This window comes from Dendroctonus ponderosae, unplaced genomic scaffold (assembly GCF_020466585.1).
Source record: "Dendroctonus ponderosae isolate FM_Combo_2020 unplaced genomic scaffold, Dpon_F_20191213v2 Dpon_F_20191213_6, whole genome shotgun sequence".
NCBI classification, from domain to species: Eukaryota; Metazoa; Arthropoda; class Insecta; order Coleoptera; family Curculionidae; genus Dendroctonus; species Dendroctonus ponderosae.
Genome location: NW_026018814.1, coordinates 11,041,314 through 11,064,961, shown reverse-complemented (window position 1 = coordinate 11,064,961; position 23,648 = coordinate 11,041,314). Strand labels below are relative to the sequence as shown.

General features: G+C 32.2%; 1 protein-coding gene across 1 annotated transcript in view; it reads right to left on the bottom strand.

The window, feature by feature from the left end:
* Positions 1–23,648, bottom strand: part of LOC109545202 (orexin receptor type 2) — a gene marked incomplete in the record, with an annotated part of 65,952 nt that overhangs the window by 15,930 nt on the left and 26,374 nt on the right. The window contains 2 exon segments of the mRNA XM_048667395.1: positions 1,548–1,841; positions 3,660–3,802. Of these exon segments, the coding sequence (XP_048523352.1) occupies positions 1,548–1,841; positions 3,660–3,802 (437 nt within the window).

The window sequence follows — 23,648 nt, the reverse complement described above, 5'->3', positions numbered from 1 at the left end:
ATAAACGTGTTGTTTACATTTTTTTAACAAATAATTTTTTAAAATCTGTCGCTTTTATTTAGAAGCTTATTTGCTAAAATGTTTCTTCATAAGTTCCTAGCTGTTCCATACAAACTGATAGGAAATCGTGTGTGTGTGTTCTAGTTTTATGTCTATCCCTTCTGCAGATAGCGTACGAATTTGGAACGCAAAGAAACAATAAAAAAAATATTTCTGTAGTTAGAATTGTTGCTTACAAATGGATTGCGAAAAATTTGTGGAGAAAACCTATGTAATGAGTTGCAATAATGAAAATCATCCTAATTAACAATGATCAAGCGAGATAACTTTGCAATAGGAAGAACAAAACACGAGAAACTTAATAAACGCATGTTTCATGATTTTCAATCGATGGCAAAGAGATACTTAGTCAATAGCTAGGAAAAAATATTTCGTTTGGGTGCATCCAATTTCATAAGTTTTTGGTGTATCTCCAATAGATTAAGATTAATGAAAACTTTTTGATATTTTATTGAACAAAGATTCGTTCTATTTTTTTAACTTGAAATTTGTTTAGACCAGAAAATTTCTTAACAAATCTCAATCTGATTGCTAATCCTTTTAGATCTGTAACTGCCCCCGTAAACAGCAATCGAGAGGTGGAAAACCTCTTAAATAACGCTTCTATTTAATTTAAATTGTATAATTTTACAAGTAGATTTCAATTAATATAATTTTTTTTTCAGTTTGAATTTCCACATGGAATTTTTCTGGCATCAGATGCATAGTTGGTAAGTGTATTGTATATTCATTTCCAAGTACAAAAATAGTGTTGAGCGCAAATTTTGAAAAATTATTAGCAGATTTCCTCTTTTAATTGGCAGAAATAATAATTTCTGTTGTGATTAATTTTTCACTTCTGGGCAATTATTTGCCTAAACTAATATTGTTTATAAACGCTTCGAAGAGCGTTGGAATATTGCGGCCTCAAATTATGAATTTTTATATATATTTTATTGCTATTGATTGGATTATATTTCAAGGAAAATGTTATGAAATCCTTTAGTTTGTGTTGCATAGAAAATTGGATTCTTTAGGCACACATTAGATGTGTCGTTATAGCAAGGGATGCTTGATTCAATTTCCGTGGGTTTCTACTCTAATTTTGATCTATCTGTTATTGGCAAACTGGAAGAATATTGCTTAAAATTCGTAAAGACGTCTTAAGTGTTAAAATGTAAGTTGCAGCCAACTGCTATAATCGCATCTGCTCCCGGAAAATGTTTGCAAGGCGTCGGATTCGTCCTTAGGTTTGAGCAGATGCGCTTGATCACAGCTAAAAGTTCTTTGTTCGAAATTTTCTTGTTTAATAAAATTCTCATTAGACGATACTTAAAAACAGAGTATACTTACAAAACAAGCGCTAAAAGGCTAATTTAATGTAGCACAATTGCCTTTGCTTTTGACTTTATAGCTTCAATTGCTTTGGCTACATGCACGTATCAGCTGGGTTGTTTAATTACTTAATTTGTCTTCTCATTTAACTATTTCGTATACATTTTACTTACCCGGGATGGCAAACATAAAAATGAACCAAATCACTCCGATAACATCCTGCGGTATTGGTGAATTACTGTAATCCATTCTGCAAAGTGTAACATCTCCATAGTAGTGTACCAATCCTGCGATCCAGAGATTCGGCAGAAACAGGATCAACGAAAATGTCCACAATGCGAAAATCATTATAATTGTAGAAGTTCGATTGAAGCAGCGGTAGCGAAGGCCAAATGGACGGATTATGGCCAAGTAGCGATCGATTGCCATTGTTGTGATGGTGAATATACTGCTTGCTACTGAAATACCTAAAAAGAAAAATTATAATTCAATTAATCAAATTTATAGTTTTTAGTTTTCAAAATTTTGCGCCCATAAGAGACACATTTCTTGTGCTGTCTAAGTCGTTAGCTCAACATCCTGGAATTAATTAAATTTAAGCTCTAATTTTATATATCTTTTTATTAACGGTTTTCTAAAAACCCCCAAGCATGTGGCTTTATTGATATTAATATTCATCTTTTGGTCGTAACGCTTCTCCTTTAAGGTCGTGTGAGCTCCAACTAAAAACGATATTTGATGCAGTGATAAAATCAGTATCTGTTCATTTCTATTCCTAAAACTCGCATTGCTTAATGTTTCCCATATATGACTTATAATTTAATTTATAATAACTTACATTGGTTCCAAATTGTTCCGGGCTTATAAGCATATAAATTCAGCAACAGCTCGAGTTGAAGAGCACATTTTTTTAAATGAAAAACGATTAATAATCTAATTATTGCAAAACATTTTTACGTGAAAGGTTCGTGATTAAAGCCGTAACTCAAATTGTTAGTTCCTAATCGCTAATTCATTATATTTTTTCCTTTATTTAACTTAGTGTTTTACAATGATTGGTGATCAGCAGAACAGGATTTCAGAATACAACGGTCTCTAAGCACTAAAACTCTTATGGATATATTAATAATAATGATTTTAATAATATCTGGAATATCTTTAAAAAGCATTAAAATAACTGATGCCATTTGCCATAAGCTTTGAAATCTCTCATCTTGAAAGCAATCCATACAAGTTCGCATTTGCTTACTAACTTTTTCTCATTTCAAGGTGAGCTAGAAAAAAAGCAATTTCGCTTTAATAAAATATGTTTTATGTTATCCGCGATACCAAAAGATCCGCATACATTAAATGTAAAAAACGTTACTGAAGCAACTCTAACATTAACTATGGTATATTTTAAAGCGAACACAAACTGGAAACGTTCAAAACTTCAGTGCGTAAGTTTGCGGTGCAAATCTTGAACATGCAAAATGAGAACATTAGTCATAACAAATTTAAAATGATAAAAAATTGCAACTAAACAGATCTGTTTGTAACATTTTGTACATTTCGTTATTAAAGAAACGTTTTAAACTGTAAACGTTTTTAAGAATTTTTATTTTAATATTTTTTAACAAGAAACTCACTCTATACGTTTTTACAATAATATGCTCTAATATCTTGAGGATATAAGATCTAAGCCGAGGGCCTGAATCTTCATAGATGAATGGTTTCAGGCCGGTGGGGCTCGAAAGATTTGAAGTGTTTACGACTATGTTCGAAGAAAACTGCGAGACAACATGCTCCTCAAACTCTTGCAGGAATTATTAAAGTCGTCATTTATTTAATAAGCTTCTATTCACCTAATTTATGTATTAAAGAATTAAGTTCACATTCAATCAATTAATTAGATTTAGTTGCTTTTAGATCGACTATCCGAAAAAACAAATCTGAGCCTATATACTATACGCGTTTATTTTCATAAAGAAAATGTTGATATTGGAGTTTTTGCTTTTTTATTATTCTCAATATCATTTGCTACCATTGATTTGCAAAAATCACCATAATCTAAATGTAGTATTTTCCTAGTCTATAGAAACTCTCTTATGAAGAGGGGACCATTCCAATTAGTCTATGTTCATACTATCATCTTTCATTAATAACTGTTTTATTTGATTACGCCAAAGTTTCTAATTTGATTGCAATTTCACCGCAAACCGTTTCCAGAAAACGTTGTGGGTGTTTGATTTCTACCGTTCTGAATGTCATCTTAGATTAAATGTTCCTACTATTAATTTACTTACATTGAAGGTAAACAAATATTTTACATGGCACGGATCCGAAATTATATGCATCCGTATAAGCTCTCCAGGCTGCGTTGGGCATACAAATGAGGGTCACTAGTAGGTCAGCTACAGATAAATTCACCAGGAAGTAATTCGTGACACTGAAATAGAGATAACAGATTTCAACATTTCATTAAATATGCCTTTTCAATATGCACTTCAATCGATTCTGCTAAAAGTCGATGATATTTAATGCAATTGTCCATTTTTATTTTTTTCTTTGAAACATGTTAGTGCCAGCCGGGCATTTCAAGAGACGTGGAGTGTAAGGAAAAGATCACTCAATATTCGGTTTTGTGTTGCACAGTTTGGAATAATCTGAATATTCATGAATACAGTACTATAACTTCAAGCATGTTCTAATTGTTTTACAATACTTAATGTTCACTTTTCAAATAATAATTCTATTTTCCTTAATTATTCTGCATTTTTTGTCTGCTTTAGCAATTTCCTTTACCGACAACGATTGTATACTCCCCTCTATTGCAAATTGTAATACAATATACCTACAAGGCATCATTTTATAACAATAAATTAATTATGTTCAAGTCTGAATTGGGTTTAGTGCTGTATACCAATTAAACTTTAGATGACAAAATCTGCTGGAACAAATCAAGATAAAATCCTATTTTGTTTTCGAGAAAGCTAATACCTTTTGTACAAGCTGGCGGAAATTTGCTGCGGTTGCTGAATTCTTGAATGGCCATTCTGTTTAATCCGCTTTAGATTTTTGCGAGAAATAAAAAAGTGAAAATGTAAAATGACACGGGAACTCTGTTCAACTATTATTCTCAACTTGTGTATTAACATTCAGAACTAGTGTCAAGACGACGAATTTTAATATTCTTGCAGCTCTGCTATTAACTGCAAGTTCAGAGGAAATTTGGTCTTTCAGCACGAGGCGATTTACTCTTGAATCGTTGCTCAAACATGATAGCTACGAGTTGAAAGTTGAAGAAATGCTTAATTTTTAAATCGAATTGAAATTCTATGATTAGAGCTTTGGTAGCGATTAAAGAGGGTTAAATATCACTAAATGACAACGATACCGATTAGTTGATATAGCAGGTGAACAGAATTGATCGGCCCTTTAATTCACAATATTCTAAAATTGAATTCAAGCAACGTTAAAGAACAGTTGCCGGAAATGTACTGACTATTTTTCACTGCAAAGACAACTGACATTTGTTCCGAAATGTTTTTAATCTAATGCGTTATTCTGAGTTCATCACTTATTTGCCAGGCAGGCAAAGAATCATCCAACAAGAAAATCGTACAATGAATCATCGAAGAAGCATTTTTTTATTCCGCTTTTCTGCTGGTTGATTGTTAGAACATTGAATTCGCTGAACTGAAATTGCATTCTTTACACATACTTGGTAAAAGAAGCGGAAAAATACTACTACAAGTTCCTGAGTCTAAAATATTATGATTAAACCCGAGTTACGTTCGTAAAATACAGCGTGTCCCGTAAGCTCATGATCAGAAGGGTACTGCGATAATATTTGCATCAAAAGAAGACGATCTGACCTAACTTTTATTAACAAAAAATGTCTGGCTCCTCTGCTATTGATGGTCAAAGTTCTTCAAAAAATTGATCTTTTTGAAATATCGGGAGATTTGTACGATTTATTTTGGTGAAACTAGCTGTGAATTGGTTCTTATGTAAGGCTCATATTTTGATAAAACAATCAAGTTTAGCCGTTTTGGAGGATGAAATCAACTCATTTTTTTTCGGTTGATGCACTAATCATGTATGAGCAAGATGCTACAAGATTTTGCAAAGAGCACAAAATTATGAACACATTATTATTGCACCAACCACAAAAAATGAGTTAATTTCATTCACCAAATCAAAAGTCCTGGTAGTTTTTGTACCACGACCACCACCGATTCACCACTTGTCCAAAACGGCTGAACTTCATTGTTTCATTAAAATGTGAGTCTTTCATAAGAACAAATTCACAGCGAGTTTCACCAAAATACATCGTACCATTCTCCCGATATTTCAGAAAAGATAAATTTTTTGAAGAACTTTCACCGTCAATAGCAGAGGAGCCAGACATTTTTTGCCAATAAAAGTTAGGTGATATCGTCTTCTTTTGATCCAAAGAATATCGCAGTACCCTTTTGATCATGAGCTTACGGGATATACAAAAAAAACCCTGTGTCCAAACATTGTGACATTACATCATGCTTTAAAAATATATTTGGTAAATATACAGTGTCTCGAAATTAGGTGGCCAAACTGAAACAGTGAAATCTGCTCTCAAAAAGAATATGAATCTTGCAAATGAACATGTATCGAAAAATGCTCCCTAACGGAGCTACGCCTTCTTGAAGAGGGGCCCAGTAGTAGGGTTTTTAGCAAATTATTTCTTAACGGTTGAACTTGAAAACGTAAGTTTTAGCAACTTTAGTAATTTGGATACGCTGAATCTAGATCTGAACTTAAAACTGCCAGAATTTCATCATAGACGTATAATTTGCGGGGGTAGAAGTACAAAAAAAGCTCTAACTTTTTTCTGATACTATAAATCAATCTTATTTCTACAAATTGTGGAAATCTGAAGTATTTTATGAAGAAAAGGTACTCTTAATTTACTTTTATTGAGTATGAAAAAACTAGTGAGTCTTCGTACATTTTTTTTGATTACTAAAAAAAGAATAAAGGATAAAACAAATAAAATGTTGCACGAGGCCATACAAGACATGATTTAATTTAAAACATATTTTCATATCGGAAGAATGACTCAAAATCAAGGATTGCATCCTTTCCATTATAAAAGGGTACATGATTTAAGAACCAACGATTTTCCACCAAATTTGTTTGAATATTTACTCCAGTAAATTAGTGTCGATAATAATTTTAACTTTATTGTGACTTATTTTCCTGACTGAACTGCAATAATATTAACTTAAAATATAAAATGTGTATGGATAGCAGTAATATTTTTAGTCATTTAGTGGGAAAATGGTGCGTCTGAGCGAAGTAAAGAGCGAGTACCTTTTCTTCGTAAAATCCTTCAGGTTTTCAGCATCTGTAGAAAAAAAATTGATTTATAGTCTCAGAAAAAAGCGAGACCTTTTTTGTAACTCTACTCCCCCAAATGATACGTCTATAAGGAAATTCTGACAGCTTTAATTTCAGATCAAGATTCAGAATATCAAATTTAATACAGTTCCAAAATTTTACGTTTTGAAGTTCAACCGTTTAGAAATAATTTCCAAAAATCCTACTACTGGGCCCCTCTTCAAGAAGGCGTAGCTCCGTTAAGGAGCATTTTTCGATACACGTTCATTTGAAAAATTGATATTATTTTCGAGAGCAGATTTCACTGTTTCAGTTTGGCCACCTAATTTCGGGACACTCTGTATATTTACCAAATATATTTTTAAAGCATGATGTAATGTCACAATGTTTGGACAAAGAGTTTTTTTCGGGGACAAAACTGAAATCTGCCATTTCGTTATGAATTGCATATCACAAGATGAACATTTCAACTCAAGATACTTCGTTTCGTAACTTAATTACGTTGGCCAATTCAACATTTAAAGCAAAACTAAAAAAATGGTCTGGCTAAAAAACATCATTTTGTTTTAAATGTTGCGATTTTTTTGACCCAATTTTTACCCTTGCCTTTTCGAATATTATAAAAAAAATTGTTGGTATATTATTTAGGATGAATGTTTTTATAATTATGAACTAAAGTTAGGGTAGTGATAACTTAATCACTGTTGTAACGCAATTTACAAAATTGCCATCGAAGATACTAATTCGAAGATTAGTATCTTCGAAATCATTCAATTTTAAACAAAAGTGAGTTGGTTGAGATCGTAGTATTTCAGCTGCAAAATTGGCATTTTCTAAGACCCCATGTAAATATATTATGGATGTCATAAAAGGCCATCGATTTTTCAGTAAAACGATTCCAAATTCATGGTTTCATCGAAAACAATTTTAGAAATTTCCATAAATACCAAACTGTTTTATGTTTTACATTTCCTTTAGTCAGCGATGTTTAAATAAACTTACTAATATAAAAACTAATATTTCCATATCTGGAGACAAACCCTTTTGAAATACACTTGAGCGCCTTTCTCGAAGTTCTTCTAGTTTAAGTCACCAAAGCCAAAATAAATAATCACAATCGAATTGTTTTTCCATCGGTTGGAGACTGTCCTTTTCAATTAAATTTGTAATGAAAAATACGCTAAGTTTTCAATTTACTTCTACGTCGCATTGAAAATCTGCTTCAAATTGGCAAACTTCGGTAAAGGGAATCATGAAGAACGCATGAGAGAAGGTATTATATTATGTATGTATATTGTTCGTTTGTTTCGTACGAAATTCTGTTATTGCAAGATGGATTTCACTGAGTAAACAAGAAAGTGTGCTATATATAGCTTGAAATACGCAATCAGTTAAATCTCGAGTGGCAGAATCTAGTGTCAATTGGAACATGAGAGTTAATAATACTGGAACCCTGGAAATAAAACTGGACTTAAAATTAAGCTCACTTATATCAAATCAATGTATTTTTCCAATATTGCAACTACTGATCCAGACTGTCACTCAGTTTTGTAAAAGCATTAGGAATTCTCAATTAAATTGCCTTAAAGAAATAAAATTGTCTTAAAGTATTCGGGAATAGATTGGCCGAAGCAATTTGTGTATCGGTGTCGTACAGAAAAAGTAGAACCAGACTCATGAAAATTGTATGCTATAAATTTGTACAATTTCAACTCAAATCGGGGAGAACGTCTGCTTCATTGGATACAAGATCCGAATGTAAATATATTAAATACTTCATCCCAGACCGTCGCTTTTTATAGAATAGTATAATCTTGAAATTGAGGCAACAGTTTTTCTAACGACATCGGTTCCCAAGCAATAAAAGTTAAATTTTTCCACTTAATTGAACATTCTTTTGGAGCTTTGATGATTCGTCAGATGTAACTGATTTATTGCAAACTATAAACATTATACTACGGAATTTTAAAACTACGCTTTTATATCGATTAATAATTTGTCCAATAACGTTTTCCTGCTATAAAAGAAATCCCCGAAAGCTGCTGTAGGCGAAAAATAAATTATACAAATCGTTGCAACAGTCATTAATATTCCGAAATAAAAAATTAATTCCCTCAGCATTGTCTAATATCTAATTAATGTCTTAAGGAACAATTATTCAGCGTTGCTGCTTAACAGTGACAAATTGCTGGGACAATTCCTCTAAAATTTCCAAGTCAGCCACGTCTTTGCCGTTAGAAGTTTATCAATAAGGTGTATCATCGCAGTGATTAACTTTCAACAAGGAAACACAATTTGTCTTGGCGGTCGAAACTTCCGGGACATTTTGATGGCATTTAGAAAATGACGCAGTATTAGAGGTTTTTTTTGATATTCAACTGTAGTGAAGTGAATTTTTAAACTTTTAAAGTATTTTAATGGCTGTACGTGTCTAGAAATATGTTTGCGGGTGGGTAGAAGCATATTTGGATCTTTAAGTTGCAATTAATTGAAAATTTTGCTAACTGGTTTAAGCGTACAAACGTACATACATGTTTTTCGCAAAAAATGGTGTAGTGTCCTAATAATCGACTTGAATGTTTTTTTAGGGTAAAAAGTAAGCTCGCTTTTTTAATAATAATTTGAGGCAAAAATTATTTTTGTCAAAAAAGTTTTACATTTTACAACTTCTCGTGAAAAAAGTCTTTTAAATTTGTTGCCTTAAACAATTTATTTTCGTGTTAATTAAAACTAAATGCTTTCAACTGAAAACAATCCAAACTATTCCATACGGACTAAAACGAAGCAAAAGTTCAAACCAGCTGAAACGAACCCAAGCAAACCCAAACCAATCCGCTGTTCTGTGATCTCTAAATAAATGACCTAGAGTCAAGAAAATTGTTGAATTTTTTTTTTTAATTAACCTTTGCTGAACCAAAAATTTCAAAAAGTAAAATACATTATGACTTTAGAAAGTTATATCGTTTTAAATGTTTGCAAAGTACTGCAGATGAAGTAGTGAAGAAAAAATATGAGTGGAATCGAAATTTATCTTTTGTTGCAATTGTGGTGGCATTTTTATCGCATTCAACTCACAACGAGAAAGCGGCTGTATTTTTCGTATTTACGAATATTTAATAATTAAGCAGTTTTTCAGACTGGATCTATCCTTTCAAGCGAGTTACTGAAACGTAAATCCCTTTGACGGAGTAAACTATTCGCTACTAACTACAGCGAAATAGTTTAATATTGTTTTCGTCTAAATCAGTTTTAATCTCATTCGTTTTAAGAAAGAACAGTAATAATGTTAGTCAATATTTCTTGTTTAAACGTTTTAATTTGGTAAAAGCTTTCTTAACGTTTTAAGTAACTTTTCATAAAACATTTTCAATTTCGTTATTCTGGACGCGCTACATGAAAATTACTGTTTCTCAAGTTACAAATGAGGTATTTCGAACATTTCCAAATGCATTTCGCTAGCTCGCAAATCCCGCAAATCCTCGCTTCTAAATTGAATCATTTATTGAATCATTGAATTTGGACGGTTATAAATTGGTGGCATAAAATGAACAATTATTACATTTCACGAATTACCATAATATGAAGGAATAGTTAGTTGAATTACCCCATTGTTGGTTATAAGTGAGAACAACACAGCAAGAGTCCACAGCGGTGGATATCTGTTTTGTTCAATTATTCCATAGCAACTTAATAAATAATAATATTTTGCAAACCAATTTGACCTAAATGTTGGCCAATTTCCTCTAAGTTACTCTTCAAAGTGGATCTTTGATCATAACTTAATCGACTGATTGATTGGGCTTTAGATATTCATCGTATTTAATTTTCCTATCCAGCTCATTCAATAATATTAACAGCGTTTGCTTTGAAACGTATCGACAAAGGGAAATTGTGATAACCGAAATACAAGCCCAAATGAAATTCGGAATTATTGCTTGAACTTTTAGTCCAAACCGTTCATTTCCTGAGATAAACGATCATTTGAAAAATTTTATTTTGTAAAATGTTCTAATTGAAAAAAGATGGAGGAAAATCAGTATCAATCTAATCAATGTAATTTCGAAAGAAGCCTCAACTCAATCGATAGAAATACATAAAAAGGACTGTTAAACAGACGAGTTAAACATCTAGCATGTGGAGCACAGACTATCATCTTTCTCTATTCAAATAACATAAAATTAACTTTTATGTCGATGTTAAAACAAGAATATTATGATAAAATAGAGCAACATGTAACGATGTTTCACGTGCAATAAAACTACCATTAATTTAGCTTAAACAAGCAGAAATGCTATAGACGTATATATCTAGAGTATTTTCGTGTAACGCAAAACCATGCCTTTTTGCTGACTAACTGAATAAGAGTATCACTTTCTACGTGAGATACAAAAAGTGTCATCATTTGTAAGCTTTGTTTAGTACGATTTTCAAACAACACGGACTGATGTATTTCATATTTATGCATATTTATATTCAAATTAATGTTTACTCTTTGTGAAACATCTTGTAGATATAATTTTGGATTTATTAAAAAACTTGATTTTTTAATGCGGAGTGCCAAAATGATGAGGGTCGGTTGTTCATTATCATATGCCAGTGTTTTTCGTGTCTACAGGAAAAAAAATGTTGCGAACAGTTTCATTAGTTTGTCATGTTTGAATGGCCGTATTCCATTAAAACTTTCCCAATACGATTTGTCTTTCCATCATTTTTACTTTGATAATGTGCTTTAAATTATCTTCTCTCTGTTGGCGATGTGGGACAATTACTGTACAGAAATTACTTTGAGACATTTTCTTAAAGACATTAGATCGCAATAACCAGAATTAAGCTTTGACGAAAATAAGTAATATAAGGCAAAGATGCCTGTCAAGGCAAGCAAGATAAATGACTCGAGGCTTGCACAGACTTTGAACAAGACAAACGAAAAACTGTATTGGAATAATCAACGAAAACGGTAAAGAAATGTACAAGGTTATTGGCTGAACTTTGGTCAAACCGTTTTATACCTACTTAGGAGCTTAAGAAAATTATTATATTCTGAAGTTATAGATTTGAAAGTCTAGTTTTTGATGCAGGGTTTCTCAAATTCAAGTGGCAGGCAAATCTTACATTTCTGAAAATAGAATACTCTACAATATTATTCTCCACAATATCAATACAATCCAAATAGTCCTTAGCTGGTTCTCGCTCAGAAATTACTTAAAAATGTTAATTACATTTATGGAGATTTTGCAAGAATGCCAATAGTAAAGGATAGTCAGAAGCCTTCGACAAATCAGTCAGAATCACATAAAGCTGAAAGTCAAGTATGACGGTGATCAGACCAGTCGCTTCAAAATAACGACATCACTTTTGTATAAAATAACTATAATATTAATAGGCTTCTTGTGAAATGCACTTCAGTATTGGTTAGCTGTGAAGATCAGTAAGAGAAGCAAATATGTCCCTTTAACTTAACTCAAATGATTGCTATGTCAGAATTATTGGAAATTAAGTTGTAGAGTGTTGGCAATCTCGTTGCACGACAGAAAAGTTATTTATTAGATTTTCCAGAGAAAGTTTTAATTAAAATTCACGCAATACCGGAAGTTTCCGGTATTGGAAAACGGATTTGAAATATTCGGTTTGGAGTTGTATTGCTTCTATCGTTGTTGGTATTAAGTGTCGAGTAAAGGTGCGCAATTATCTAGCAATACAGTAAATTTATATTTTCATTAATTAAATAGAGTTTGTTAAAACAATGAAAACAAAACAAAACGTTTTGAAAAAAACAATGCAAATAACTGTTCTCTAACCATATCAGCTGTACACAGCTACCAATTAACTTACTTCAAGCCCCAGTGGATTTGTGTTGGGGAAGTTAAATTTGGGAACAACCGCATATTAGTACGCATAAAGCAAATAACTGAAAAGTGACGGATTATTGCTTTGATAATGTCTTTGATATTATTATAACGTCATAGAAAATACTGTCTTTCTTTCACTCAGTTGTGGGCAGTTGAATCGTATAAGTCCAATTCAAGATCCACAAAATAATATGTAGCTAATTATCTAATTATTTAAAACAACCTACACCTAATTGGCTTTCTTTCCGTCAGTTGGACGCAGTTGATTCGTTTAAGGATCCGCAAATAACTTGTGGATGTTTAACTAATCTTTACAACTGAGTGAAAGAAAAGCAAATGTGTAGGATATTCTAAATAAATATACGCTATGGTCACGAACGTACGAAGAAGTTTTTATACGTTGCTCTAAATATTGATTTTGTAGCAATTCGACAATGTACACATAGTAGCCCTTGGTGCCAGTGGTAGCAATTGGTTTTTTAGGTCTCTATTAATGTTCAATCAATTACCAGCCAAATTTTTCTTTGACTATTAGTTTTCATTTTTCTCTCTTTTGCATGATTGCTCAATTTTTCCATTTTTATGAGAAATTAACTCATTATTTCACCAAACTAGCTTCTGCCACTCCATCAGCAAGTTTAATAGCCCAGGAAATTGGTTTTCGGTTTGACATAATCTAAGCATTCCTTTCAGACCTTTTTACGGTTGCTTCATAGTCGTTTTTCATATTTTGCAAATGTGATAAGCTGAAAAGTCGTAGTTGCAACAATTCTTTAAAATGTTTCACACGTAGTTTAAGCAAAAGTTAATCGCAAAATTGCCCACTCGTTCGTTTTTCTTTATTTTTAATCTCCATTAACATTCTCGATTATTATTCGGCTTAAGAAAATTTCTTGCTCAAATAGGTGACTCACATTTGCTTCTCCGGCTTCAGTTCTATGATGTTGTTTTTGTATAAGATTTTGTAACATTTTTGCTTTTTGGTCATATTGTTTTAACATTTTTGCCTTTAGATTCCTTAATCTTTAATGCAAGCTTTATTGTTCTCAGAATGATTTATTTGTTCAGCTTGTCGTCTGTCGAGACCATAACTTTCCAATTTTTATCAAAATAATTAATTTTTCGCGTTCATTCATCAGTTGAAAGCATCCTTTTTATTAAAAAATATCAGAATCTATCACCAGTTGCGACAAAAATGTGCCAAAGAAAATGTACTTGTTTGTGTACTGTACTAAACTTGTACAATAAAATGTTTTTTGACAACTTACTGTAAAACGAAAGTAAATAACGAAAATACCAATATTCAACTTTTACCCGCTCCCGTACACGATTAGTAATTCTCTTCTTATAAGTGTTTTTCACTTTATTTGTGCGCGTTTTTAGTTTGACCAATAAAAAAATAACAAAAAATAATAAATTAAAATTACCGTTTAATCTAGAACTATTTCAACAAAGAGAATCTTGTTCTACAACAAAAGGAATCCAACATTTATCTAAAATATTTTGATTGATCTATTTTACACACTACATTATTCCGCGAACCAAGAAAGAAATCTCATTATCTTTGGTAAGGTAAAAGCCTTTGGTCGGTTTTTATAATTCGCTTTTTGACCTATTAATTTAATGCAAGGAATTTAGTGGATGTAAATCGCTCTGCAAGGATTTACTTCATGCTGCGTTAGCTCTAAATGCGCTAGATATATTTACGTGAAGAATAGCTGAAGTAGCGATCCATCCGTAAATAAAACGGAAGTGAAGTACACTTTTTGAAAACTGTTTAATTACGAAGTTATTTTAATTAGTCTAATACAAAATGCTTTAGGTCTTGACGTGGAAACTCTGCATAAAATAATTTCTTGTGAATGCAAACTTTTTCACTTTTGTACTTATTATTTATAAATTTCAACTTTGAAGTAGTTTTTCCTTGAGTAACTTGCTCAATGTAAACATATTTTTGCCCCTTGTTCAAAGCGATTACCACATTTTGATAGTGGTTTGCGATTCAGAGTCAACATTTTATTTAAATGGTTTTAAGTGCTTGGATGGATTTAGTGAATAATTGCAGCTGAAAGTTATATCAACTTGTTTCCAACTAAAACCATCCAGATTTGTTTCAAATCAAAATATGGTTAAGAGTAACAACCAATAAAATTATTATATTCTCCTGTTCATATGTGGGAAATAATATTTGTTTACATACAGGAAAAGTTTTCAGGGGTATTTAATACGATCATTTAGAGGCATACGATTCTAGCTTCATTTTTGTCAATTAGTAAAAATTTGTATTTTGTTGCTAATAATGAAAGTTAACTTGCTAATAATATACCCGCTTTAGTTTCGGAATAAAAGTTATAATTTATTTTCTATTCAATAACAATTCTTTCTTTATAATTATTCGAGTCGTTCTGTTACTTTTGTAATAATTTTTTTGCCAGCTTTTCAATTACTTATACAAATTTCAAACAGACGTAAAACGAACAAAAGTTGTGCTTAAACATTATTTTGCTTCCCACACACATTTCAAAATATTTTCATTTTATGCTTATTCACCCGGTATAACAGTGCCAAGAAAATTGACAAAGGATGAAAAAAAATGGTCATGTTTTCTTTCACTCTAGACTGCGATTATATATCTTTCAAAATTGCTCTAATAAAACCTGCAGATATTCCTGTAATGGACCACTTGTAGACGTGGTAAACGTACCAGTTACCTCAAATAACCCTCATTAAAGCTTCATCTTCGAACATTTTACATGATGAAGCCGCCACTTTAGCTTAGAACAAATGCTTCGTAAGTTTAAAGTGAACTTACCTACTGAGGCTTTGCATGACCTTCCCCTGATCCTTGCGTTGCAAATTGTAGCTGAAAGCAATTTCCCGCGAATCTAACAGTTTTGTTTCAAGTTTAAGTACAATAAGTATGGAACTGGAAATAAAAATAATAATCCGCAAAAAGCGACGGTTTAAGTGGAAAAGAAAGTTGGGATTGAATGTGTTTTGTTTCCACTGTTAGTCGCACTAGGAGCCTTTAAAATGGTATTTTTTACAGTTTGCTTTCATCTGTCCGATCTGTTCTTTTGGTGGTATTTTTCATCTCATATCACACGAGTAAATATTTAACGTTGCCCATTTGTTCATTTGGCTGATATGATCCAAACCATCGACCATTTTCACAGATTATGACTAAATCGAAACCACGCTGCATTGATAAATTTGCATCTATATTTTATAGCTTTGTTCGCGTTTTATTTATGAATTTGAGGATGAAAAGGGACAATAAATCCAGCATTACATAGCTCGTGTCGACGTATATGAGGCATAAGGGTGAAGCTGCTTTATGAAATGAAATACGTAGTGGAAAACTGGTGTTGAAACAGCTGACAACATCTTTAATCTAGCAATATGTCGACCTCACTTGCATAATATTGAGGCTGTAATTATATTTTTATTGATTATATTGGTGATTTGTTTGAAAGAGAACATTTATGGATTATTAATATGAGTACAAATTGCTATTTACATTCGAGTGGGTTCAATCAAGGTTCCTGTATAGCCAATAACGATTTACCTGAACACATTGGCAGAATTGTTCCATGTAATTCAAGATTTTCCTTGAATTAATTTATCAGACCATTTAATAGAATTTAAAGCCATTTTTAAAGACTTTTAAGTACTTGGATGTGATTTGGATGTGCTTTGGAAGCACGCGAAATGCTTCGAGTGATAAGTTATTGAAGAAAAATATACATCCTTAAAACTTGAAATCAATAGTACCTATTAAAGTTGCCTAATTTATTTTCAAGATTTTTGCAAAAATATCAAGTATAGTAAATCTGGAATCAACTTTGTGTGTAACTAAATGCCAGATAAGTTGATTTTTCACTATTTTCATAGTCGTCTGCTCAATCTTATCATGTGTTTTAAAGTGAATTTAATTAGCGATAGGTGCTTCCCAGAAATGATATCATAATCGGTTATATTTTAAAGGGGAGTCTCCCCGACATATATTTTTATTAGTCGGTTTTGATAATGTCTGTGTTTTCTACAGAATTGATACACTGATAATTTAGTCCACAATAGCTTGAACAAAGTATATACATTTAGTTAGCCGACTTGATAAATAAGTGAAAATCAACTTGACTAATTAATATGTTCGAGACTATATGTAGACTTTTTGAAAATTAACATTATTTTTATTCTATATGGGAACTAATTAAAATCCAAAATTTACTAATGATATTTCTCTATTGTTGAATAATTATCTACTAACTTAAACGAAGTCCCCACTATCACATGTCCCTAAATCATGTTTATATAAAACATCGAATTCTTGTCGTTTAGTTGCTAATCTTCACTCAGCAAAAAAAATTGCTTCGATTTTTGAATCTGCAAAAAAATATTATTTAATGGCATTTTATTGGTAAAAGAAGTCAACAAAATACGTTGTAAAAGCGTTGTTTTATAACGTACTGCACGATTATAAATATATTATTCAGACCCTCAAACACGGGAAAGATTGATATTTTTGCGCTTTACCCATGGGAAAATGTTTCTTAAGTCGTGGCTTGCTGGATTTCAATTTAATGAAAAGGCACACACAAACTGCGCACACACAAACTGTGACTTACTTTGAATTTCCTTTCACGAATTTGAGGATATGCGATTAGTTCAGGGAAAATGCTACAGTAACATGGCAGAGGCTGAAAGAACTCACGCCAACAAAGGGCGAGGAGAGTGGTTCCAGGAAGATAGTGGACGACAATAGATGTTCGGGTCCCAGACTCAGAGGAACAAGTGTTGGACATAATCGAATCAGGGCCTTCCAGGGGTACTCAGAGCACAATAACTGACACTTTCCCAAGCACCAAATAGATACCGAGGAAGGGCTACGTTCCTACCACCTTTGTACGATACACACAGCACAAGGAGATACAAATGGAGCAGGAGTTAATTAACTGAATACGAGAAGCTGCTTGATAAGAGTGGATAATAAGGAGATTACACAGGCACTAGCTTGTTTGGAGTTAACCATTCAAATGTTGTATGGTTTATTTTTGGTATATTTTTAAACACCAATATTCGAGGTTATGAGAACAGGTTGACATTTCGTCAGCAAATCTTGTTGAATTTATTCTTGTCAATCTTATTGTCAGTCTGTATGGTTACCGGAGTTTTAAATAATTACGAAGCAACATGTATTTGCGCAATTTTAATTAGGCAGATTAACTTGAAAAACATTGCTGCCGTATTTCTGATATAGTTTTTTGCAAATTTCTCAGGTTTTAATAACAATTAATTTATTTTACTATTTTTTCTGTACTCCTATGACAGCGCCAGACAACACCTCCAGAGAAATGACGCCAATTTTGAATCACCCTGTATATCGAAAGTCCTTTCTACGYCACTCTGTCCCAGATAGTGATGCAGCAGATGTTTTGGAAAAGTTCTATGTATTCTAACTTTTATAMCAATTAATTAATTTTAATCAGTTTTGATTTAGYTGATAGAGCAATTCTTTGGTTATTATTTCACGTCTTATTAATTTTGATTCGTTATTTTTATGACTAATAATAATGAAAAGACCAAGCCGTGCTTTTAATCGGTTTTTGAAATGTAGTCAGTCTTTTTGAGTCAGTCTACTAGTGAAAATTTGTTTGTTTCAATCATGGTTTAATATTAACAATTACAAATTAAAACAAATTTCTAGCGAAAAATGCGCTTACTTCAGAGCGACGTAGAAAACTAGTTGATTGAAAATACTACTGGAAGCTTTATAGGCTCATTTTGAGCGGTTTCGGAACGGTTCTTAAACTTACAATCCATTAAGCTCAAGAACAAGCTGATAATTTTTTGACCGAAAAAAGAACAGGATTTTTCATTCATAAGAAAAAGAAGTCTGCATCAGTTTATCCAATTGAAGAGGAGAAACGCAGCAGGTTAAATATTAATCGACGATGTATTCCTAATTGCAGACTCAAACATTTTGGATATCTCTTTTGGCTGGAAACAATCTATGAATCTCAAAAAACAAGCTTACTTAAACCTTCATTTTAGATTGAAAATTTCATAAGCAGTTGAGGTTGATTTTGCGAAAAACATCAATCCTTGAGTTTCAGTCAGTTTCATCTAAAGGAATCGAAGAATGCAACGAGCTGAAGAAAGCTTTTATTTAAATCGGTTTTTGAGCGTTTTCGGTCTTTAGTCGGAAGGAAATGGAAGCAACCAATTCAGCGAAGATCTCATAGAGCTCTAATTTTGTTAATTTATAAGACAAAATAATTATTAAATGGAGAAATGTTCTTAAAAAGATGCAGTTTTAAAACGACGGCTTAAGTAAAACGGTACGCGCGCGATAACAAGCGTGGTTCGATATTTTCTCAGTTATTTGCCACCATTGAAAATATAGTGCAAACATCTCCTATCATTGAGTTAATGACTCAACAATTAAGCTTCAAATTACGAAAAATCTTTTTATTACGTAATTATTATCAAAGTTAGAAAACTTTGAATTCTACCAAAAAATCGGATATGCAACTTTTTTGTAAGTGAGTGTATTTCGGAATAGAGTCATGTGACTGTAGCACTTCAGACACATTGAACTCATTTTTTGCTATAAAATAACATACAATAATCGTGCACACCAATTGAATATTAAATAATATCTAGGGAACGTTCTGCATTCCAGCGGTAGGTTTCAATGCAAATTTATACTTGGATTTAGTGTGCAGAATCTCGATTCCTGTAAGCAGTTTTCCGAATAGAATGTCGTTGTATTAGAGATGTAATTGCAGATGGAAAATACTGCGAATCTGAGCTTATGGAAAATCCGCTTTTACTTTTATTACCTGCACGAAATATGAAAAATTATTATCCAATGTTTCATGCGCTGTGAAGAAATAATAATTTTCATATCGTTTATTTCATATAACGTTTCGGCGAGACAACAGCGTCATAATCAGATTTAAAATTCAACAAAAACCAGAAACACCAATTTACAATTAAAATACGTTGCACAAAAACTATAATTTAGCGTAATTAAAGCGTTAAAACATTCATTAGTTCTTAAGAAAAAAACAGTTCTTTGGGAGAGGAAAACATTTGAAAAACTTACCCCATAATTGGGAAACATTAGATTCTTTTAGGTCTTAGCTATCTTGAAACATCACATTTGTTTGAATTATTGTCTCCATTTGCGAGAATGAAGTATGTATTGAGATAAGCGGAAATAGTGTGAAAAATGTAGACAATAATTCAAACAAGTGTGATGTTTCAAGGCAGCTAAGACCTAAAAGAATCTAATGTTTCCGAATTATGGGGTAAGTTCTTCAAATGTTTTGCTCTCTTAAAGAATTTTTTTTCTTACGAACTAATGAATGTTTTAAAGCTTTGTAAATTATAGTTCTTGTACAACGTATTTTAATTGTAAATTGATGTTTGTAGTTTGTGTTGAATCTTAAATCTGATGAAAAATAAATAAACAAAATGGTGTGACGAATTATTTTGTTTTCATATGTACAAATAATATGTTTATTTTCTTAACAGTTCTATTATTTGATCACCATTCTCTTTAAGCAAATTTCATTGTTTTTAATTTTCAATCTTCTTTCTCTAGGACTTAAATGACGGGAAACTTCATCATGTTATACGGTGCACAGTTCACGTTTTACACGATGTACTTAAAAAGTTACCTGGAAGCAGATAAATTAATTTCTTTTACACTCACTCACATTATAGGTGAATTGAGGAGGAGCGGGAAATAAATAGAGCAATTTTTTAAGTTTCGCGTGCTAAGTGAGACGTGTGCATTACTAGACGTGCTCATTAAGACCTTAATCAGCTGGGTGCAGCTATAATATGAAAGGAAATAAGCCTTGAAAAGTGTAGAGAATAATATGGAATGTGATGTTAATTTCACTCTATGTAAGGTAGGATTCTCAAAATTTACATTAGAGCTCTGTTGCAATGGATAAGTTTTCGTCGGTTCTACGCACCACTAAGCAATAAAAGATTTGTTGCTAAGAATCGTAACAAAAAGTGTAGTGGACGTTCTATCCATAGATAAATTATACGAAAATGTAACTTTGCCAATTGCTTGAGAATAATGGATTAATAATTTTTCATTCGCATTCAATAATGCGATCTAAATTAGGTATTCTTATACGATACGCGGAGTATCCGCAAATTGGGTAGCCAAAGTGTAACAGAAAAATCTGCAACGGAAAATAATATTAATATCAAAACTACCCTCTTAAAATGGAACCCTTTGAACTTAAACACATAATTTCTTGATTATTTAGTAACTTTGATATTCCCGCTCAGATCTGAAGGTAAAGCTGTTAAGAGTGAGCACTACTAGAAAGTCTGAGGCATTGTTTTAATAGTTTTTTTTATATAAATCGTGAAAATTTGGAGAGTTTTAGTATTATAGTATACTCAGTATACTATAAAATCTACCTGCAAAGCACCACCTTTTTCCAGTGAAGCGAAAAAATTATAATAGAAAAGTGGCCAGTTTTATCGTTTGTTGTAGACCATTCTCTCGAGAAACAATCTGTAGAGAAAAAAATTACAAAGCAAAGTCCGAGAGATATTTAAAGGCGCACTCACGCGGTTGGAATTTTTTTTACTCTGCGGTTTTTCTAAGAAGTCTAAGATATTTATATCTAGAAATTCAATCCTATTTTCGAAAGCAGAGATCTGTAGGAAATCCATATCTGGATATGAACGCTCCATGAGAATACAGAGGACATAAATTGAATTACAAAGAACCATATTAAACACGTAATAAAAAGTTGCCGATGCAAGGGCGAAAAATGTTGTTTTTTCACTTTTCCACATACTGCACACAGGAAATGTTTGGGTGTGAAAAGTGGCATTATGACGAGAGAACAAATTGTATTCGGTATACTTTAGGAGAAAGAAGAAAACACGTAGAAGCAGAATGAAAGTACCGCAGCTAAGAGCTTGAGGTTCTTGTGATTATTCCACCAGACAAGAAGTTTTTAATTTAAAATTGTCTCAGATTGTGTCGTGTTCTAAAAAACTATAGAAAAAAAAGGATCTAATCATTACATTCATATGAGAAAGAAAGAAATATCGTAAATATCACATGTCGACCCAGCAGACAGGTGCGACTAATGGTAAGATAAATATAATCAGATTGGCACTTTTATATTCTGAGCAACTTAGACATTTTGGAAACGAAAAATATATATCAATATTACATGAAATTTTGGCACTCAAGGAAGCCATACAAGATGAAATTATAATAATGGACCCAAGTGTCCAATCACTTCGGTGTTACCAAGACAACAAAAGAAGATTTGCATATAGAACTGTGAAACTTGTATTCTTCCTAACAGAAAGGAAAAACATGCATCTTTACATTGGTTTTAGAAGAATCATGCAATTGGTACAAATGCCTTGACATAGTACAATAAGCTCTGAAAGTGCAACGCTATTCGATAGTAACTAAAGATGCAAAAATAAGAAATAAAGATCTTTTAATGAAGGAATTGTTAGAAAAGGAAACCCTGAGAGAATTAAATGAAAATCGGACCGATATACGAGGCGAAAGCAAGAAACATTCCGAAAGCATAGGAAAAAAATAAGACGACTTAACTGAAGAAGAAATCCCGAAAAATATAGAGGTTTTGTTTTAATTATGCCAGCTCGATTCACGCCAGGGCTTTGAATAAGGTTTGGATTCGATACGGCTGTTAACTGAAGCGGATCCTATGTCAGATGGCTCAATGTAGGAAATAAATATCCGAACATAAACGCTACATCAAAATGCAAGTAAACAGTTAAGACTTAAAAAGAAACGATGAAAATGTATTTGCAAAAACGAACGTTTGTATTTAATAAGTTTCTTTAAAGATGAACTAGAAGTCAGTATAAATACCTGTAAAGCGAGATAATGTCATAAAGTCATAACTAACCCAAACTTGAATTGGCTTAGAGACCGAGAGAAAAATCCTACATTTTCGTAGCCTTTTAAAATTTGCTTATTTCATTTTGCAACACTCTGCGTCATGATACACGGAAAGCCTTAATGATAGGAAACCTTTCACCCACATTAATGTGATTAAAATAATCATTACATCAAATGAGGCCTCAATAACATTAACATTTCATCATGAACATTATTCTCAATAACATTCAGAATTAGTGAGTACGATTGAAAGAACAAAATGCACTAATGCGTATTGATCAGCCCGATTTGTTTTTTAAATTGAACCGATATTCGTTAATTAAGTTAAATATTTAATTAATCAGTGCAATTCAACTTTGGACATCGGAAAGTTTTAATGATTGTCCGAGCAGAGGCAGGGCTGCCGCCTGATTTGTTCACATCGTGAAGTTTCCCAGTAGACAACTTGCGAAAAAAAATTTGGATGCTTTGAGTTTCCGAGTCTTGTTGTTTCTATAGACAAGCATTGAAACATGTTGCAAAAGTTTATATTAAATAGTTTAGTTGTTCTCAGCTATACCGGAGTACAGTTCAATTTAAAAAAATGACAAAATGAAAAGTGTTTTGCCACTGCACATGCAGTTGTCTCAGGTTTTGTAAAACTGTGCAACCCAATGCATAAAGTTATAATATAATATATAATTTTTATTTTACTTGTGTTTACAGCCTTGAGAAAAATCCGAATAATGGGTCAAAACTTTGGCCATTTTTAGACAGTAAAAGGAGTTTTAAGCCACAAAATCCTCTATAACATGTGTTGGGAAATGAGTAAATAAGATCTATTTGTCTCTCCTGCCAACCACATAAGTTAGTCTGGGGGGCGATGTGACAATTAGTTTTTTATTTTAAGTTGTATTTGTTTCTAGTAACTAAGGTAGTTGAGAAAAACAAACAAGATGTGTGCAGAAATAACGTTCTGAGCAATATACATTTAATTTTGCCGACAATCGGGTTTTAATTCGTCGGTTGGGTGCATTCATATACTTAAGTTGGTGTTGGGAGTGCCATCTCAGATAGGGACGCGCACGAAGAAGAAAATAACACAAAAATACAGTCCACTTAATCATTCATCGACAACATGCTTACTATTA